This window comes from Dipodomys spectabilis, unplaced genomic scaffold (genome assembly GCF_019054845.1).
Source record: "Dipodomys spectabilis isolate Male_0828 unplaced genomic scaffold, ASM1905484v1 ptg000036l, whole genome shotgun sequence".
NCBI classification, from domain to species: Eukaryota; Metazoa; Chordata; class Mammalia; order Rodentia; family Heteromyidae; genus Dipodomys; species Dipodomys spectabilis.
In genome coordinates, this window is record NW_024870713.1 from 2,533,623 (window position 1) to 2,555,201 (window position 21,579).

Here is a 21,579-nt window from a genome sequence, read left to right on the forward strand (position 1 = left end):
GCCCTAGGTCCTAGTGCTTGAACTCTGGGCCTGAGCGCTGTCCCTCAGCTCTTCAGCTCAAGGCAAGCACTCTACCACTTGAACCACAGTACCACTTCCCATTTTCTGGTGGTTTATTGGAGATAAAGAGTTTTACCAGGTGCTGTTGCTCCCACCGACAATCCTAGCTACTCAGGAGGCTGAGATCTGAGGATCACAGTTCAAAGCCAGCCCAGGCAGCAAAGTCCATGAGACTCTTATCTCCAATAAACTATTCAGAATAAGCCAGAAGTGGCATCAAGTGGTAGCACCCTAGCCTTGAGCACAAAGAGGCTCAGGGACAGTGCCCAGGCCCAGAGTTCAAGCCCCAGGACTGGCAAAAATAAAAATAAAAAGTGAACCATGTGACCCTCAGCACAGGCCAAACGGATGGGGCCACTTGATCTTGGACTTTCAGCTCCCAAAAGTGAAAGCTAAATTCCTTTTCTTTAAACACTGTCTAACCTCTTGTATTTTGTTCTAACAATGAAAAATATTCCAATGTAGTCATTAAACAGAATGCCCCAAATTCCTAGTTGGTTTTTTTTTTTTTTTTGGGGGGGGGGGTCCGGTCCTGGGCCCTGAACTCTGGGCCTGGGCGCTGTCCCTCAGCTCTTCAACTCAAGGCTAGCGCTCTACCACTTGAGCCACAGCGCCACTTCCGGATTTTTTCTTTCTACTTATATGGTGCTGAGGAATCGAACCCAGAGCCTCATGCATGCAAGGCAAGCGCTCTACCACTGAGCCACCTTCCCAGCCCTCCTATAGTTTATTCTTAGTTATCCAGGAACATTAATTTTCTTCATAGGATCTTCTAGTAAGAATCAGCAGAATCTGGATGGCAGCAGCACCTGCAGGAGCACCTCTTCTCCCAGGATATTACTGATTAGACTAAAATGCTTCCCTAACCTCAAGGAGACTGACACTTAGCTAATGTAAAAACAAGCTCAGATCCATCTAATTGTTACACACTCAAGATAATGTCACTTCTCAAGGGACATGTTCACCCAGGGAGTCAAGGAGGGAAAAATATCTTTCCTAAGGGGGATTACTGTATTCTATCTGGCCAGGTGCTAGCTCACTCCTGGAATCCAAGCTACTTAGGAGGCTGAGATCTAAGGATCACCTTTCAAAGCCAGCCCCAGCAGAAAAGTCTGTGGGACTCTTATCTCCAATAATTTACTCAGAAAAAGCCACAAGTAGTGCTGTGGTTCAAGTAGTAGAGCACTAGCCTTGAGCCAAAGAGGCTCAGGGACAGCGCTCAGGCCCTGTGTTCTGTGTTCAAGCTCCAAGATCAGAAAAAAGAAAAAAAAAAAAAAAGTATTCTATCTGGCTGAGTACAGTAGTATAACTTGTACTCCTAATAAAAGTAGGGAAACTGAGACTGGGAAAGCACTTGAACTCCAGACAGCCTAGGTGGGATTTAGCTCCGTGGAAGAGTACTTGCCAAGCAAGTGTGTAGCCCTGAGTTTGGTCTTCAGCACTGGAGGGGGGGTGGGGGGGGACAAGCCTGAGCAAAACCTCATCAACAAAGCAAAACAAGTACTATGTGCTGCCAATTAAAAAGAAAATGTTTTGTGAGTAAAAGAACCAAATTTGTGTAAATAATTTTTGAGGAAGGATGGTTCTGAAAGACACTGAGGAGGGTGAGGGAGGGTCATGGAACATACAGAGTCTTAAATTCCCCATCTAGACTTCCTATAGACTATTTCTTCTCTGGTCACTGAAGTGTGTGGGATTTCTCCTAGTGTGCACACCATCAATTACTTATTAGACACAAGCTGGATGGTCTATGGTGTCACTCAGTCCTGACACCAACATGAAGATAAAAGAGTCAGGTCAACAAGTTGAGGACTCAGTCCCAAGATGTCATATGCATTTTAGATGCCAAACACAAGCCTCATATGCCAGTGCTTGTGACTGAGAGGCTATAAATTAGAAACTCATATAACCCCCTATACACAGGTATGATTAATTTATCAGGACAGCTCAGAAAACTGACAGACACTCCTTAAATTCACCCATTTGTCATAAAGGATAGCTATCATAGCCAGGTGTGCTGGTATACATCACTAAGTCCAGTACAGGATCATAAGTTTCAGACCAGCCTAGGGTACAAGTGAGATCATGTCTCAAAAAAAAAAAAAAAAAACTAATTAATAAATAAAAAGAGATTGCAGAGGAAACAAGCCCAAAGCCATGTGAGAGATGCACAGTGCAAAGTGTGTGGGAAAAGGCGGAGTACCCACATCCTCTTTGGTGCCACCCTCCAGGTCCACTCCATGAGTTCAGCTATCTAGAAACTCACCTGAAGTCTGTCCTCGTGGGATTTGATAGAAGCTACAGTCCACAGGATGATTCATTACAGTACTAATCAATAGAGCTCAAATCAACCTTTAGTCCCTCCCACTCCGTTCTCTGAAGGTCAAAGGATGGGGCTGAAAATTCCAACCCACTGAACTTGTAGCTCACAGTCCCCATCCTGAATCTCCAAGAGCCCACACCAAGAGCTTCCTTGTTAGAACAAGATGATTTTAACACGCAGGCTGTAGAGCACATGGGCAGCAAAGGTGGCGCTGAGAGGGAGTTGAGTGGGCAGAGCCCAATTTGCTTTCCGTTCAGTGTAATCAGCCCGTGGAAGCTTAGGTGCATGATAGGGTGTGACCTTGACAGTGATTGGTTCCTCTTCCTCCCCTGCCATGCCACCCGCTCTTTTTTGCTTTAAAAAGGGCTTGCTCTGTGTTAATAAACAAGTTTTTTCCTGCTTGACTTGACTCCCCGCTGTGTCTGATTGTCTCCCGGCTGAAGGAGGCTGGGGAACTTGCGTACTTACCTTTCCTCGGACCCAGTCCGTCTTTCGTGGGACAGACGAGACCTGACAGCAGGCAATGCCCAAGAATTCATCCAGGTGCAGTTACCACTCATAAAATTACAATTTTCTTAGGAGCTCTGTTGTGCTTTCACAGAAGCTCATGTTGTAGAAGCCTTGGTCTCCAGGGCAAGGGTTGGAGGAGGTTTTGGGAAGGATGGAATCATAAAGGCTCTGACCTCATTGAGGGAGGATCTGGTTAGGGAGAGTAGGTGTTTGAAGGTATGACTCTGGAGCCTGTTTCTTTTCCTTGACCCCCTGCTGCTTCCTGGCCACCATGAGGTGAGCAACTTTGCTCCCCAACACCATTCTATACCCAGATCCACCTCAGCCCAGCTCAGAAACATCCCAGTCAAGTGACTGAACTGAAACCTCTGAAAGAAACCATGAGCCAAAACAAACCTTTCCCTCCTTCAGTGGATTTTCTCAGGTGTTTTGTCCTAGCAATGGAAAACTGACTAACACAGCCTTCTGTAGCAGGAACTGGAGACCAGGAAGGTTGCCAAAGACCAAATATTAGAAAACATTTTCCTATTTCCCACATACAAATGAGTTTTAGGAACTCTAGGCGAGGAACCGAAGGACAAACACCAAATAGATTTCTTTTTACATGACCACATGGTGGGGGCAGGGGGCAGAAGAGATCCTATTTTCACCTTTTGCTTGGATTATTTTGAGTCCATCCCACAGAGTACCGTCTGTGGGGAGGTATGGTCCCAGTTGCTGCAGGTACATCAGAGCAAGCACACAGGCCCTCCTCAGCAGAGCACTGCTCAGCAGAGCAAGGTGAGTTGTCTGTACTCCAAAGTCAGGCTGCTTGGGCGTAAATTCCTGCCCCAACCATTCAATGGCTATGGTACTTGGGAAACACTTCCTTAACTTTTCTTTGCTGCAGTCTCAGATGGAAAGTGAGGATAATTACACGACTCACCTTGGAGAGATCTTAGGAGGTAGCACTTGTACAACATGACTACTGTACCTAGCTGATAGTTAGTGCTCAGAAAAGTGCCTGCTATTAACAGCAGAAACATAAACCAAAAAATAGCAAGCAACAGCAATAAATACAAGCATACCCAATTTGGGGTAGTGTTAAGTGATGCAAGGAAAAATGTAAAGGAGAGTGACATGAGCTATTCAGATACTATTATGTCCAGCCCTAGTTACTTTTTTGTTTGTTTGTTTTTTGTTTTTTTTGCCAGTCATGAGGCCTGAACTCTGGGTCTGGGCGCTGTCCCTCAGCTCTTCAGCTCAAGGCTAGCGCTCTACCACTAGAGCCACAGTGCCACTTCCGGCTTTTTCTGTTTATGTGGTGCTGAGGAATCGAACCCAGGGCCTCATGCTTGCAAGGCATGCACTCTACCACTGAGCCATCTTCCCAGCCCCCTAGTTACTTTTGAGTAAGAAGAAACTATGTGGCAAAATGAGATCAAAGCTGTTCTAATAAAGTCAAAAAGTTTGTGCCACACCTCAGAGCTCTGTGGGCCAATAACTTCCTGCAACTCAAACATCTGCCCAACAGAAAAGTAATTATCTCTGCTATGACACCAGATTCATTTTAAAGCTGACTTTTCCCAGAGCAAAAGACTTCAAATGATGGCATTAGACTATGGGAGGAAAGGGAGACCCAGATAAACCCCATTTGACCCACTCCCAAATTAAAAAAGTATGGAGACCAGATTCGGTATGCTTGTTCAAGTGCTTCTGATCATCTACTATGTTCTATGCATCAAGGATGGAGATGAAAGGCAGTGCCCTTAAATCTCACAGCCTACTGGGAAGACAAACTGCACAGGGTGGGTGGTAGTAGAAGAAACACCTAAGATGGGAATCTCAAGTCGACTGCCAGTAAACTGACAGACATTTCCAAGTGTAAGAAAAAGCCAAAGCAGGCTTTGCAGAATAAGCAGAAGACAACAAATGAAAGAGAAGGTGAAGCAAAGGCAAAGGCACAGGGCTGAGCTGAGATCTGGGAGCTGAATAAAAGTAGCTGCTCCTGAGGATGAGAAAGGACTAGAGTATCATACAAGAAGTGACTGGAGCCGGGCGCTGGTGGCTCACGCCTGTAATCCTAGCTACTCAGGAGGCTGAGATCTGAGGATCGCAGTTCAAAGCCAGCCTGGGCAGGAAAGTCTGAGACTCTTATCTCCAATTAGCCACCAGAAAACCAGAAGTGGCACTGTGGCTCAAGTGGTAGAGTGCTTACCTTGAGCTCAAGAGCTCAGGGACAGCACCCAGGCCCAGAGTTCAAGCCCCATGACCAACAAAAAAAAAAAAGTGACTGGAAGGAGGATGGGGAGACTAAACCTCATGGCTGGGCTGGGAAGAAACGCTGACTGCAAGACTCGAGGTGAAGAGAGCCACTGAAGAATACTTCAGGTGTGTAAAAAATCATTCCAGGCTGGGAAGGTGGCTCAGTGGTAGAGCGCTTGCCTTGCACGCATGAAGCCCTGGGTTCAATTCCTCAGTACCACATAAGCAGAAAAAGCCGGAAGTTATGCTGTGGCTCAAGTGGTAGAGCGCTAGCCTTGAGCTAAAGACTGAGGACAGTGCCCAGACCCAGAGTTCAGGGCCAGAGTTCAGGGCCAGAGTTCAGGGCCAGAGTTCAGGGCCAGAGTTCAGGGCCAGAGTTCAGGGCCAGAGTTCAGACCCAGAGTTCAGGGCCAGAGTTCAGGGCCAGAGTTCAGGGCCAGAGTTCAGGGCCACGACCAACCACCCCCCCCACACACACAAACACACAAAGATCATTCCAGCAGCAATGTAGACAATATTCTGGAGGACGTCCACATGGACAGTTGGGAAAGCAACCATTCAAGCCTGGCAAGAAGTGATGGATGAAAGTTAGGGAAGTAGGGGCGATTGCAAGAGAAATGAGAAAGAGGGGATGAGGACAGCAGCCTGGGAAGACTGGGTGGACGCGGGGAGGTGAATGCACAAGAGAATGACAATGGACTGTTAGGTGCATATCCTATGGGGGGAGGGGCACAGAGAAACGCATGGTGCGCAGCAGGTCTGAGTGAGGAGCAAGGCACAGCTGGAGGTCGGGAGTCTACTTCTCAACAAATGTGCTTCAGAGGGAAAGAGACTGTCACTGTCTGAGTATATGAAAAAGGGCAGCAGAAATAGCAAACCAGAAAATCACCAACAAATGACAACACAGAAGGGGCAGGTAGATGGGGCTGGGAAGGTGGCTCAGTGGTAGAGCGCTTGCCTTGCATGCCAGAGGCCCTGGGTTCGATTCCTCAGCACCACATAAGCAAAAAGAAAAAAGCCGGAAGTGGCGCTGTAGCTCAAGTGGTAGAGCGCTAGCCTTGAGCTGAAGAGCTGAGGGATAGCGTCCAGGCCCAGAGTTCAGGCCCCACAACCGGACCCCCCCCCCCCCAAAAAAAGAAGAGGCAGGTAGAAAGCTAGTAAGCCAAGACATGAGGCTTCTGAATAAAAACCTCTACACAGGTTTAAAAAAAAAGAAAGAAAGGAGAAAGGAGAAGGGAGAAGGGAGAGGAGGTAGAGAGGAGAAGGGAGAGGAGGTGGAGAGGAGGAAGAGGAAAGTAAAGGAAGGAAGGAAGGAAGGAAGGAAGGAAGGAAGGAAGAAGCTGCTGCTATCACCACCATCACAGAAGTGGCTGGGAGGGAACTGTGAGCCAAGAAATCAAAACCAGTCAGGTAAGGATGATAAACTCAAACAAAGTTTCCCAGGAGAATAGCACTGTCAAACGTGACACAGAAAGGTGACATGAAGAATGGACAACTTTAACGAAATTTGCAGACTGAGTGGTGTTATTGTGACAAGAAAAGGTTCAGCACAGCCACTAATACTCTCCAGCTCCTCTTGACCTTCCAGAGCACTGACTGACTGGACCACTTACTAGGCACTCATCAGACCCATTAACAATCAGGCTTAAGTGTTCTCCAGGCGAGAAGCAGGGAACACAAGTCATACCTCATATCCCAACATTGTGGAAGTCAGAGGTGCAAGAAGCCAACTGTGACAAGAGGAAAACTGCTCCCAAAGACCAGGAAAGGATGGACTGTGTAGTCTAGCTCAGCAGACATTTGTGAACACACTGAATCACCTGTGGGCCAGGTAATATACTCCGCATGGAGAGCTAGAAATGGAGGCTCCTCACACAGGGCTTCTCTCTCATGCACCACAGCATCCCAGCTCCTTCCACAGCATCTGGACCCCTCATGGCGAGTCTGGCAGAGAATAAAACTGAATGAAGACTGTGGGGGAGGCATGAAGATGTCTTTCAGGAGCAAGAAAGGGTGAGAGGCAATCAATTTGTACTGTGGATTAAAGAAACAGCAGGATTTTGTCATATACATGGAGATCTTATCTTTGTATTTGTGTATCTCTACAAGACTGATTCCTACGGTCACAGCACTTAGAATACTGAGGCAATAAAATACTGCCTTGCCTCCGGCTGGTAATGCAGAAAGAGATGAGGAGGAGGAGGAGTGCCAGTGAAGGGAAAAGGGGGAAGGATGTCTGAGGACTTGGCAATAATCCATTTTCTTGATTTGGCTGGAACTTACCACAGGTGTGTGTTCAGTTTGGGATCATTGAACACTTATCAAATCCGTACAATGTCTTGTGTTCTATTTTAATCAAAAGGTTTGCTGTGCTAGGCACTGACAGCTCATGCCTGTAATCCTAGCTACTCAGGAAGCTGAGATCTGAGGATCACAGTTCAAAGCTAGGGAAGGCAATCAAAGTTTGTGAGGTTCTTATCCCCAGTCAACCAGGAAAAACCTGGAAGTAGATGTGATTCAACTGGTAGGGCACCAAGGGTCTAGTAGAAAATGCCAAGAGAGACTATGGCCCTGAGTTCAAGCCCCAATGCCAGCAACATGACTGAATGAGTATGTGAACAAAAATAGTATTAATTGGGCTGGGAATGTGGCTTATTGGTAAAGTGCTTGCCTAGTATGCATGAAGTCTTGGGTTTGATTCCTCAGTACCACATACACAGAAAAAGCCAGAAGTGTCCCTGTGACTCAAGTAGAGTGCTAGCCTTGAGCAAAAGAAGCTCAGGGACAGTGCCCAGGCCCTGAGTTCAAGCCCCAGGACTGGCAAAAAAAAAAAAAAAAAAGTAGTATTAATTGCCTTTTCCTTAATCCTTAATTCTTTTAAAGGAAAGGTCTGCCTTGACAACAGAAACAAACAAAGGCATACAATATGGAGTTGATAACAAGAGAGTAAGAAAACTAAGAAAACTGAAAAGTTCATTCTAGAAGAGGATACCTAATCTAAGATTCAGTGTTTGTCAGCAAAGAAGAAAAGCCACATCTTAAGTCACTACCATCACTTTACTCAGTGAAAGCCTAACTTATCCCTGTCAATATTCCTTTTGCAGGCATCCATCTGCGGGGGGGGGGGGGGGGGGGGGGGGCACATTAAAAGGATGGTCAGACTGGCCAAAGGTGGATGGGAACCTGTTTATTTGAGAGAACTCCCATACAACAGTGACCACAGTTAATTGTATTATATTTATGAAAATTGCTAAGAGCACTGTCTTATCAGTAGCAGATTCTGCCCACTGTAGAGGTATGGCTACATACATTCATTAATGCACATTTTCATTTTATCCCTAACTACTCTCCAAGGAGACACTATCTCTGGCTCACAGAAGCAGGAGTGGATTGGAACCAAGCAGATTAAAGGTTGTGGAGCAACCAACAGCTCAGCCCACCTAAGCCAGTGGGGCTTGCCTCACTCACAAGGCATTTCCCAAGCAAGCAAATGGTTCTGAATTATAACTGCAAGTAGACTCATCATAAAGCTTTAGTTCTGCAAACTAGACTGCCAGCCTCATCAGGCCCAGCAAAGTTAGGCTGGGATGGAGTGCTTCCTGGAGGCCATCTCTACAGCCCAGGCTTTCCCACTCCAAGTATGGACATATCTCCTGCTCCCATCTCCTCCAAAATACAAATACCTGCCAGTGCTTTACCTCCGTGTATATCCTCAGAAGTCACACAGGGAAGGTTCAACATGGCTTACTCTCCCTACCAGAAAAGCTTTCATTGCCTCACTGGTTTAAATACTGTTACTCAATATTCTGTATCTTCTGCCCTCAAATTTTGCTCTACAAAAGAGTTGAGGGGGGCTGGGAAGGTGCTCAGTGGTAGACTACTTGCCTTGCATGCATGAGGCCCTGGGTTTGATTCCTCAGCACCACATAAGCAGAAAAAGCCGGAAGTAGCGCTGTGGCTCATGTGGTAGAGCGCTAGTCTTGAGCTGAAGAGCTGAAGAACTCAGACCCAGAGTTCAGGCCCCACGACCATCAAGGAAAAAAAAAAAAAAGAGTTGAAGGTCATGTAGGCATTGATGATTCAAAACGGCTTGTCTGAGTAGGGCAGTGGTGGCTTGTAACTATAATACTAGCTACTCCAGAAGCTGAGATCTGAGGATCAAGGTTCAAAGCCAGATCAGGCAGAATAAGTCTATGAGACTTATTTCCAATTAACCACCAGAAAAGTGGAAGTGGTGCTGTGCCTCAAAGTGGTAAAGCGCTAGCCTTGAGCAAAAGAAGCTCAGGGACAGTGCCAGGCCCTGAGTTCAAGCCCCAGGCCTAGCAAAAACAAAAACAAAAAAACAAAAAAAAACAGCTTATCTTACTGCAGTAGAAAATGCAACAGGTCACCAGATAAGGTTCACAGAAAATTGCAAGACCTGAGCCAGTTTCCTCACTGGAGAAATCCAGATCAAGTTCCCTCAGACAACCAACACAAAGAAGCAGTCTGAGATGGGGCAGTCATCCCACAACTACTTCAATACATGCCACACTGCTCCCAACACACCTGCTAAGACACAGCCAACGCCTGAGCCACACAGCTGGGCATACTTCCTGCTGCTCCAGTGACTGCCCTGAGTAAGCTCTAGTCAGATCTACACATTCAGTAGGACAGAAAAGACCTAAGTTCCTAACAATTTAGGGTTTGTGCTTTTTTCATTAAAAAAAAAAAAAAGAGTTTAAATAAATCTTAACACAAGCTTGCAAGACATATAATTACGTATCTTCCCTGTGGATAAAAGAACAGTAATCAAACAGGACAACACAAAATAGAAAGCTTTGCAAGGTGTATGTGTCATGTGCTTTTGAAATCTTAACTTCAATGTCCTGTTCCCAAGAAGCACAGTAAACTCAACAAGCTAAAAAACTATCAGGCTAGGTAGGTACTAGTGACTCCTAGCTACTCAGTAGGCTGAGATGTGATAATCATGGTTCAAAGCCAACCTGGGCAGGAAAGTCCATGACATCTTATGTCAACTAAACACCATAAAAGCCAGAAGTAGAGCTGTAGTTCAAGTTGTAGTATGCTACCTTTGCTCCGAAGAAGCTCAGAGACAATGCCTAGGCCCTGAGTTCAAGCTCCAAGGCTGGCAACAACAACAACAAAAAAAAAAAAAATTTAGTTCAAGGGGCTGGGAAGGTGGCTCAGCGGTAGAGCTTGCCTCACATGCATGAGGCCCTGAGTTCTATTCCTCATCACCACTAACCAGAAAAAGCTGGAAGTGGCGCTGTGGCTCAAGTGGCCTTGAGCTGAAGAGCTCAGGGACAGTGCCCAGGCTTAGAGTTCAAGCCCCACGACTGATGATTAAAAAAAAGAAAAAAGAAAAAGGGTTCAAACTCTACTAGTACTGGTGCTTGGGCGCACGCGCACACACGCACACCTGCCAGGCTACCATAGCATACTGCTTAGCCACCTCCAAATGTCTCTTTTTTTTCTTTTTTTTTCCCCCCGCCAGTCCTGGGGCTTGAACTCAGGGCCTGGGCACTGTTCCTGAGCTTCTTTTTGCTCAAGGCTAGCACTCTACCACTTGAGTCACAGAACCACTCCTGGCTTTTTCTGTTTATGTGGTACTGAAGAATGGAACCCAGGGCTTCAAGCATGCTAGGCAAACACTCTACTACAAAGCCACATTCCCAGCCTTCAATTTCAAACTACGCTAGAAAAGGTTTGTACTTCCTAAAACAGCCTAAGATTAGAGAAGATAACAGTTTTGACTCATGATGTCTACTGGTACTTGTATCTTGCTAAAGATCCATATTAACAAGTCTTAACAAAATAGATACAATCAGGTTTTGTTTTTTTAAGTGTGTGGAGTTGTTTAAAGTCCTTGTCCAGCTAATTATATATTTTACTTTTTTAAAATGTTTTAGAGGGGCTGGGAATATGGCCTAGAAAAAGTAGCGCCATGGATGAAGTGGTAGAATGCCAGCCTTGAGCTCTTTGATTTCAAGCCCCATGACTGGCAAAAATATAAAAAACAAAGTTTTAAATGAATCATTATAGATACTATCAAGCCATCAAGCAAATATACTTACACCAAGTTCTGAGATCAACAATAGACTAGCCAGCCCTTTGAGCTCAGGAGAAAAAAAAAAGGAAACACAGATGTGAACAGTGAAAGAACTATTTAAATCTTCCAATAATGCCAACACAACCAGGTTTGAAGGCTGAAAACTGAGCAAAAATACCATGCATACTTTAGACATTCGCTCACCAGATAATCCAGTGTCTGTGCTATGCAATTTTACGTAGGGCAGTCATGAGACATGAGTGCACTCATTAACCATATTGAATTAACTTAATATTGGCAGTAACTGAGATTACTGAGTTCACATTACCTGTTTCATTTACAGGAAGCAATATCCTGGGCAAAATTTAACATGCCATGTGTAAACATGGACTTTTGTAAACACCTTCTCTTTTTTGGAAGATGGTCTCACTACATAATTCCTCCTTCCTTAGCCTCCCAGGTTGGATTAAAGATGTACATTACCACACCCAGCCAAAGACTTAGGCTTTTATGGGGGAGTAAAATATGAAGGCACAGCTAAGTTTTCAATAAAACAGAGCAGGGATATATAATCTAACTGCCATTTTAACAGGTTTCACTCAGACTGTTATGATGAGGATAGAATGTGTAAGGACAAGGATAGCTGAGGAGGGAGGAAGGAAGGAGGCAGTGTAAAAGAGGAAGGAAGAGAGGGAGAGGGAGGAAGGTCAGGGTGTTCCATTCCCTACTATGACAATGAAGACGATTGGTGGCTTGGACCAGAGTTGGAATGGTGGAAGAGAATTCAGTCAGATTGTGGCTAGGTTGTAAAGGTAAGGAATCTAAAATTCCCTAAGGGACTGAATGCAAATAAAAGACTATAGTAGTCAAGGGTGACCCCAGGGTTTCAGGCCTAAGCTGCTAGAAGAAAAAGGTTGCATCAACTGAGATGGCAAAGATTGCAGAAGGAGCACACAAGAGTACATTAGAATGAAGCACTGATCATGTTCAAGTTCCTATAATTTGTGAAGTTTGTGGAAGAACGTGATTATTGAAATGGTTGAGACCATGTGCTAGCCTCAGACAACCAACTGATTCCCTGATCCCTGAGAGCTAAGCCTGGAGAAGGCAGGCCACACAAGCACAGCATTACCCCTCCACAGAAAGGAAAGAACTGAGTCTGTTCAGGATGCTTCAGCAACAGAGAAGGAAACCCTAAGCCAGACAGGGAAGGCTTCCCACAACTAGCCAAAAAAGACAGGAAAAAGCATAAAAGGAAACATTATCAAGATTACCTAGGTAAGAAAAAAATTCACTAAAAACTAAGATTCCACTCAGGAGGCTGAGATCTGAGGATACTGTTTCAAGGCCAGTCTGAAAAGGAAAATTCATGAAACTCTTATCTCCAATTAACCAAAATGCCAAAAGTGGAGGGGTAGCTCAAGAAGTAGAGTACTAGCCTTGAGTCATAAAGTTCAGGTACAGAGCCCAAGCTGAGTTCAGGCCCCAGTACTGGCACCAAAAGAAAAAAAAGGAAAAAAAAAAAACAGGGATTCCACAGCAAGAAACAACATTCCCAAAGGGACACACCCACACAAACAAAAGGACCAATTAAAGCCACAAGACAGGAAAAAAATACTTCTAGTTACTTGCTCTGTAAAGTACAGAATAAGATGGTTAAATCATGTAAGCATTCACAGAAAGTCATGAAACTTTTAAATAGTTTTATAAGGAGCAATTAAGTAAGTGAATTTAAAAATTAGCTTAAAAAAAAAAACTTATGGATGGGCACCAGGGGCTTACACGGATAATCCTAGCTACTTGGGAAGTTTGAGATCTGAGGCTGGCAATTCAAGACCAGCCTGGGCTCCCACCCCCCCACCCCTACCTCCTCGCTCCCCCTCCCTGTCCTGGGGCTTGAATTCTCTGGGCCTAAGCACTGTCTCTGATCTCCTTTTGCTCAAGGCTAGCGCTCTACCACTTGAGCCACAGCTCCACTTCCAGATTTTTCTGTGGTTAATTGAAGATAAGAGTCTCATGAACTTTCCTGCCTGGGCTGATTTCTAACTGTGATCCTTAGATCTCAACCTCTTGAGTAACTAGAATTACAAGTGTAAGCAAACAGCCCCTAGCACCCAGCTCATGAGACTCTTATCTCCAATTAACCACAAGAAAACTAGAAGTAGCACTGTGGCCCAAAGTGGTAGAGCACAAGCCTTGAGCAAAGAAGCTCAGGGACAGTGCCCAAATCCTGAGGTTCAAGCCCCACAGCCAAAAAAAAAAAAAAACCAGTCATCCAACTATCTGTAAAATCTGCTTTCAGATGTTTCAACATGCTGCCAAAAAAAAATGTATAACTTCTAACCCTCTTAAACAGAAACACTTTTACTTGTAAATATAGTTTTCTAACCTATTTTTAAAATAGTCCCAGTGCTATTTTCAATGGATTTTTATCTACTATTATGGCTTTAAAGCTTCAGTGGTAGCAAAAACAACTGATACATGGGAAAAAAGTAAAAAGTTCTAAAAACTAAAAGTGTTCGAGCAGGTTTCTAACAAAAGCCACTGCATAATTGGGGGATGGGAACATGACTTGATAAGAAATGGGAATGACTGTTCTACTTGGCTCTTTTTATAGGATAACTTTTTCAAATGTCATTAAATCAAAATCTAAACTTAACTTAGACCCAAAGATTTAGCCTTACACACCAAGAATTCATCTAAGAATCACCAAATATTCAACATTTTAATCACAAATACATTAATAAGAACCATGTGGGTTCATATTGTTGAATAAATCATTTTTCTAAATGTTTTTGCTATTTTCAACCTTTCCTGATCCCTATTTTATGATATGAGTTATGCTTATAAAAAATTCACAAATAGGGTCTATATGATGGATGGAGATATTACATGCTTTAATGACAAATTGGCTTAATGATTAAAAAAAAAAAAAACAGTTCCAAGGACCAGTATACATATTTGGAGAGGATAAGTATACTCTCAAGCCTGCCTTTCTATTGATTTTTAAAAGCAAGATATATATGCCTAAATGACTTCAAGACCCTGAACAATTGAAATAGAGCCATCACAGAGCTTCCTAGCAAAAAAGGTCTGGTCTTCAGCAGAGGACTTGCCAAGGACAATCTGTCTGTCTGCATCATAGAACTCATAAAAGCAAGACTCAACAAAGAAATAGCATCAAGCCTAAGACCCAAACCAAGCAAACGTTGTACAGTGAGTGAGGTGACCAGACAGGGAGAGTGAGCATCAAAAACCACTTCAAAGACACCCAAACAAGGAACAAAGAAACAGTCTGAAGTGAATAAGGCAGCAGGGGAGAGAGAGGAATCACTAGAGGCTGCTGCGAGAGCAGAACCTGCAGCAGCTGCTTCCTCCCACCAGGGGCTGTGCTAGGCGTAGCCCAATAGTGACACAGTGAACTAGACAGAACAGCAGTGCGGACACCCTTGGGCAGGAGAAAGTAATGTGACCTTCCAAGCAGCAGGAGGGGCTGGCATAGAGGGCAAGGAAGAGACGAGTGAGAGGAGGGCAGCAGGGCCACATCACACTGGGCCCTCCAAGCCAAGGCAGCAATTTGAAATGATGGGAAATATACAGTGCCTGCTCGGAAAAACAGAGTTCAAGGATCCAATCAGTCCCGGGTGTCTGGGAGCACCTGACAGGAGGGTATGGACTATGCAATCTAGCCAGGTAACCTGGCTGCTGAGGTTCCAGGAATGGGGCCGTGGAGGCCAAGGTGGCGTGGTCCAAACACATGCTGAAGCACTCCAGAAGCAGATGCTGACTCACAGTCAAGCTGAAGGAGACGAGGTGACAATCCACACCTCTGTGGGGATGGCAATGTCTCATTGTCCTGTATTACTCATCCACAGACCAATTGCCCCAAAAATATCTACAAGGAGTAGTCCCTGCTTGCACAAAGTTCTAAGCAGCACAGGTTTAGAAGGAAAAGTCTAAGGCCAGGCAACTGTGGCTCATACCTGTAATCCTGGCTACTTAGGAGGCTGAGATCTAAGAATCATAGTTCAAAGCTAGCCCAAGCAAGAAAGCCCAGGAGACTCTTATCTCCAATTAACCACCAAAAAGCCAGAAGTGGAACTGGCTCAAGTGGAAGAGTGCTAACCTTGAACACAAAAAGCTCAGGGACAGTGTCCAGGACTGGAGTTCAAGCCCTAGGACCAGAGGAGGGGTTGGGGTGGGGGACAAGAAAAAAGGGGGGAAGAATCTAGATCATATGTATCATTAAGTGAAAAGTCTCCTAACTTCATTCATCTCCTTTGTCATTCGCTGGCTTCAAGGACACCTACCTAGGCACCTAGAAAGGGGTGAGATAATGAAATTTTTCAATGGTTAATTTGATAAGAAAAACAACTGCTGCCATTTATAAGCTGTAAGACACTCAAGACAGAGACTTCGGGGCTGGGAAGGTGGCTGAGTGGTAGAGCGCTTGCCTTGCATGCATGAGGCCCTGGGTTCGATTCCTCAGCACCACATAAGCAAAAAGAAAAAAAAAAGCTGGAAGTGGCTCTGTGGCTCAAGTGGTAGAGCGCTAGCCTTGAGCTGAAGAGCTGAGGGACAGCGCCCAGGCCCAGAGTTCAGGCCCCACGACTGGACCCAAAAAAAAAAAGAGACAGAGACTTCCTTTCTAATGTCCATCAATGTTTATCCCCTTGGTTCTGAACATTTAACTAGTATTTTGGTATTTGCTGGAGCCAAATGGGAGCAAAAGAGGAAAAAATAGTAATTCAGATGGTCAGATGTCAGTGGCTCACGCCTATAATCCTAGCTACTAGCTTCTCAGGAGTCTGAGATCTGAAGATGATGATTTGAAGCCAGCCCAGGCAGGAAAGTCTGAGGTTCTTAACTCCAATAAACTACACAGAAAAAGCTGGAAGTAGCACTGTGGCTCAAGTGGTAGAGCCCTAACCCTTGAGCAGGAAGAGGCTCAGGAACAGTACCCAGGCCCTATTGTTCAAGCCCCAGGACTGGAAAAAAAAAATTCAGATGAAAAAAATTTATAACTAAAAAGTACTAATGACCAACCCAGGAGACAAGAACAATGAGGGCAGATAAGACACAGTATGAAAACAGAGGGCTCACACTTGGTGGGTAATAGGATTTACACTATGCTGAAGGTTTGGGGTTGTTCTATTTTTGTTTTTTTGTTTGTGCTGGTACTGGGGCTTAAATAAAGGACCTGTGTGTTAACCACTTGCTTTTTGCCTGCACAAGGCTGGTTAGTGGCCCAATGGAGCCACACCTCCACTTCTGGCTTTTTGGTGGTTAATTGGAGATAAGAATCTTGGAATTTTCTGCTCAGACTAACTTCAAACTGGGATCCTCAGATCTGAGCCTCCAATAAGTTTTTTGTTTTGTTTTGTTTTTATCTGTATGCTTGGTAATGGGAGGAAATTATCCCCAAGAAGACAACGAAGTGGCTTTGTAAATAAAGGAAGAAGCACACTCTGACAACAGCAAAAGTCAAAAGGAAGAGCGGGAATGGCACCTAAAAGTCGTGGATATACATTCAAGCAAAGTTAATTTAACACTGGTGAGTCGGGGCATTTTGTTGATGTTTTCGGTCCATTGTGAGGCTTGAACTTCTTCTGAGCCAGGGTGCTATCCCTCAGCTCTTCAGCTCAAGGCAAGTGCTCTACCACTTGAGCCACAGTGCCACTTCTGGCTTGCTGGTAGTTAAGTGGAGATAGGAGTCTCACGGACTTTCCTGCCTGGGCTGGCTTTGAACCATGGTCCTCAGATCTCAGCCTCCTGAGTAGCTAGGATTACAGGCATGAGCCACCAGCACCCGGCCTTGGGGCATTTTATTCCCCTCTTCCACTGTTACTTTGCCCAAACTGGCCCAGAACTCCAGATCCTCCTGACTCTACTCAAATACTGAGTACTACTCTACTCAAATGGCTAAGATTAAAGGCCTGAACCATCAGCCTGGCTGAGAATCTTTATGATGTAGGGCAGAGTAACTTCTTCAACCCATCACATTTTCTGAGTTTATTTTCTGTTTCTTCATCTATCTGCTACCCATCTTTATTTCTCTTTTGTAGTACTTCCTAGGATTCAAACGTCGTGCTAGGGAAGAAATCTACCAAGGAGTTATATTCCCAGCCCAGTCTTTTTTTTTTTTTTTTTTCTTTTTTGGTGGGCAAGGGGTTTTAAACAAAGCCTGGGCACTGTCCCTAAGCTTTTCTGCTTAGGGCTAGTGCTCTACCACTTTGAGCCACCATTCAAAGTTTTCTGGTGGCCAACTGGAGATAAGAATTTCAGAATTTCCTGCCCCAGCTGGCTTTGAACCATGATCCTCAGATCTCAGCCTCCTGAGTAGCTAGGATTACAGGCGTGAGCCACCAGCACCCAGCCCCAGATCATTTTAAAGTAAGTTTTAATGATGATTTGCAATATCCGCCTAGCCAAGTTTACAGGAAAGCACTAATTCATCTTCATCTACAAAATGAACTTAAGATGTGCTGAATACATGGAGCTGCCATTGCTCCGCCACTCAAGGGAACTTCTTTTTCTCATAAAGACCAAAGGTTGGGGAGAGATCAATCCAGATCCATAAAGTTACAAAGGAACCTGCATTCCTGTTCCTTTGGGTTAAGAACCTGTAAACATTCATTCACAACTATTTCCAAGTCCGCAAAAAAATCTGTTAAGTGCCCTTGGGTCTTAGCTCTTAAACCAACAGGAAGCACTGGTCTAGTCCTAGCTCTGCCACTTACTACATGATTTCAATGCATTACTAATTCAGGCCTCATTTTTCTCCTCTACAACGATGACAGTGCACATGTAAGCCCTTTGGTGAGACCCACAGCAATACCAAAAAACAAAAAGTGGTGGGCTTGGAATGTGGCTTAGTGATAGAGTGCTTGCCTAACATGCATGAAGCCCTGGGTTCCATTCCCCAGTACCACATCAACAGAAAAAGCCAGAAGTGGCATGGTGGCTTAAGTGGTTGAGCACTAGCCTTGAGCAAAAGCTCAGGGATAGTGCCCAGGCCCTGAGTTCAAGCCCGAGGACTGGCAAAAACAAGTGGTGATATGACTGCTGTACTTTAGAGGCTGAGGTTCCTTCTAGCTCTAAAACTCAGGTGTGAACGATGCTCTTCACCCTGCCTTATGCCAAATTCCTTTAACCAGAATATTGATTATCAACCTGCCTTCCTTCCAGCCCCTCCTGCACCACTACCACAGGAGGTAGTGTATTCATGCTCACCACCAAAGGGGGAAAACAATCTTCCACTCCTCAGTGGAAAGGTAATAATGCCAGAATAATAAAGGCAAAATATAACTACAGCCAAATAACTGCAAGTTGGAATTTAAGGCATTCAATTCTCCTTAAAATTTTGTTCTGTTGTTATTTGGTCCTGCTGGTCCTGGGGCTTGAACTCAGGGCCTACTACTGTCCCTAAGCTTTTTTTTTTTCTCATGGCTAGTATTCTACTTGAACTACAGGCTTTTTGGTGATTAATTGGAGATGAGTCTCACAAACTTCCTGTCCAGCTTTGAATGGCAATCCTCGGATTTCAGCCTTTGGAGGAGCTTGAATTACAGACGTGAGCTACCCACACCAGGCTTTGTTTTGTTTTTTAGATCAGGGTCTTCTACACAACACAGAGTAGCCTAGAACTTGCCCAGATGGGCCTTATACTCCTGATCCTCCTGCTTCAGCCTCCCTAGTACTGGGATTACATTAACACTCACAGGAGGCTACCAGTATGTATAAAACTTTTAAATGGTAACAGACTATATCATATTACCAAAATGAACAGCATGCTTTGAGACTGCAAGCAAACCAACACTTCCTTTGTTGGAAGTCCCCTGCTGTTTTCTGTTGTAAGAATTAGCTACTACCATAAAGGCCCAAAGTGACCACCCATTCCACATGTACACAAGTAATATGCAAAATGAATACTCATTACCAACTGACCACAGGTTAACAGGAATAAGGAAAGTGGAGCTATTTCACCTTTTTTTGTCTCACTTTTCGCTTCTGTGGTGACTAAATTATTTAGATTATCAAGTTCACGCTTTCCAAATGCTCCACTCCTCTTTTCCCTCACAGACGGGCTAGACATATACACCAGGCCTAGAGCTGGGAATACAGCAATGAAGAAAAAAGGTCCCCATACAACAAGAATGTTATGAAAACAGGTCAGAAATAATTCTTAAAAAAAGAAAAAGATAGGTAAAGTTTCCCGGAACGACACCTAGTTTTGCTTTGAATTACTAGAACTAGTAAAGAACACATTCCAAAATTTACTGGGGGGGGGGGGGGGGAGGGGGGGGGGAGGGGGGGGAGGGATCAAATGGAACATAAACTTCAGAGCCCTAAAGAAAGCACAGATTCCTATCAACGGAAGCTAGGAATGAGATTAACTAAATCACGAAAGGAGGTCCACAGCGCCAGCCATCGCGTCTGGGCCCTCGGTGCCAAAGTAGTGCAGGCGTGGAGGGGAAAATATAAAAGCAAAATGGAGGAGGGGCCCACGGAGGAGTCAGCCAGGGAAGCCAAAACCTCGTGGCTGGCTCCTCATGGCGCCAACCAGCCTTCCTGCTCCGCGCTCCCCAACCCTGGGGGCATCACTGCGCCTCCCCAGCCCGGCAGCACGCAGCGCCCCGCTCCCTCTGGCTCCCCTCGTGGGGCCCGAGCTCTGGGTCAACTTGGAGGCTTCTAAACGGCAGGGGCAACGAGAAGCCCCATCTTAAGAAAAGACAGGACAGTAAAAGAAAAGAACCATCTGGGAGGGCTCCACCCTTCACCTGCGAGGGGGAAAAACACAAATAAAAACGAGATTACGACCGGACGTCCCTTCCAGCCTGGCGGATTTAAAACAAAGAGGCTGCTAAGAAAGTCCCACGCGGGGAACCCTCTTCTTCGAGTCAAGACGCGTTAAGACGCAGACGCCCAGAGCACCGAGCCAGTACACAACTTTCTCATGGAAGCCAACCACATTTCCTCTTTCAATCAGGAGAGGTTAGAAGCGCCAACGATCCACTCGGGAGTGTCGCCGCACCTAGCGGGAGGCTCCGGTTTTTACCCCGGAAAGCCCTGCAATCCCCCAGATGGGCTCCCCTTCCCCGGGGACGCCGCCTCGCGCGTTCCCGCCACCCTCGCCAACCCTCCGGGGTCAGGCGTCCCGGCTCGCTCCGCCCTTAGCCAGCCTGTCTGCGCCGCGGGGCGAGCAGATCGGAACGAGGCCGGGAGAAGGGGCGCACGGGGCGGGGGGGGGGGGGGGATTGGTGGGGGGGGGGGTCTTATAGAGTGGGGGAGAGAAGACAGAGGAAAGGCTTCCATGCTCTGGACTTGCAAAACAGCAAAGCATCCGCTTTTGCTGCCCATCCCCCACAGGACCTTGGCCACGAGTTCCAGCCGCCGGGAGCGCGCCGGCCCTGAGATCGCGGCCAGGTACCCCCAGGACCCTCCACGGCTCGGGTCTCCCAGGTCTCCGCTCGCCGATCCCTACCCACCCCGCCATCCATCCAGGGCCCCCATCCTGCGGCGCCCCCCAGAGCCAGGACGCGGCCGTGAGCCGAGGCGCGCGCGCCACGCGGTGGCTGCTGCAACTGACACGGCCCGCGGCCACATGCGCCGCCGCGGGGCCCGGGCCGGGGAGGAGGGAAGGAGGGGAGCGCGGCCCCGCCGTACCTTGCCGCTGGCCGTGCCCCCGCTGACGCCGATCAGGAAGGGTTCCCCGCCGTTGGGCTGCTGGTGGTTCTGAAGGGTCTGCTCGCTGTCCCCGGCCATGGCTCGCGCCGCCCCTCGTCTCCCGCTGCCTGTGCGAACGGACGGACGGACGCGGGTTCCTCGGGTCCCCGGCTCCTCGGTCCCCGGCTCCTCGGTTCCCCGGCTCCCCGTCCGCGTCCGCGTCCGGTTCCCTCCGCTTCCCGCAGCCGCCACTGGGCGCTGCGGAGGTCGAGGTGGCGGCCGGCAACCGCTGCCGATCGCCCGCCGGGATAGACTGCTCGGAGCTGGGGAGATGAGTTGGCTTTCCCGGAGGAGCTGACAGCCTTCTGGTGCCCGCTGCGGCCGGCGAGGTTTACATCCCCCCCCCCCCCCCCCCGCCCCCCAGGGCGAGGGCAGCGTGATGCTGCGCCTCCAATCCGGGCGGGCAGCGCGCTGCTATTCGCCGACGAGTCAGGCCTCAGCCTCCGCCCCGCCCGGGCCCCGCCGGCGCCGCCGCCGCCGCCCACCGCCCACCGCCCGAGGTCTCTGGGAAAGGTGTGAACCCGGCTCCCGGCACCCCACCCACCCGCCCGATTAACCCCTTCCCAGACGCCCTCCGGCGGACCCTGGCTGGAAAGAGAACGAACAGGCTCGTTCGGTGTTGGAAATGTGGTTTGCTGCCACCTACCTCCGAAGGGATTAAAAA

The 21,579-nt window shown here is 46.8% G+C and overlaps 1 protein-coding gene across 1 annotated transcript in view; it reads right to left on the minus strand.

Moving 5' to 3' along the window:
• Uck2 (uridine-cytidine kinase 2) overlaps positions 1 to 21,273 on the minus strand; it is a 68,431-nt gene extending 47,158 nt beyond the window's left edge. The window contains exon 1 of the mRNA XM_042677352.1: positions 20,856 to 21,273. Coding sequence (XP_042533286.1) covers positions 20,856 to 20,954 — 99 coding nt within the window. The 5' untranslated portion in view covers positions 20,955 to 21,273. The remainder of the gene's footprint in view (positions 1 to 20,855) is intronic.
• Between the last annotated feature and the right edge of the window lie 306 nt (positions 21,274 to 21,579).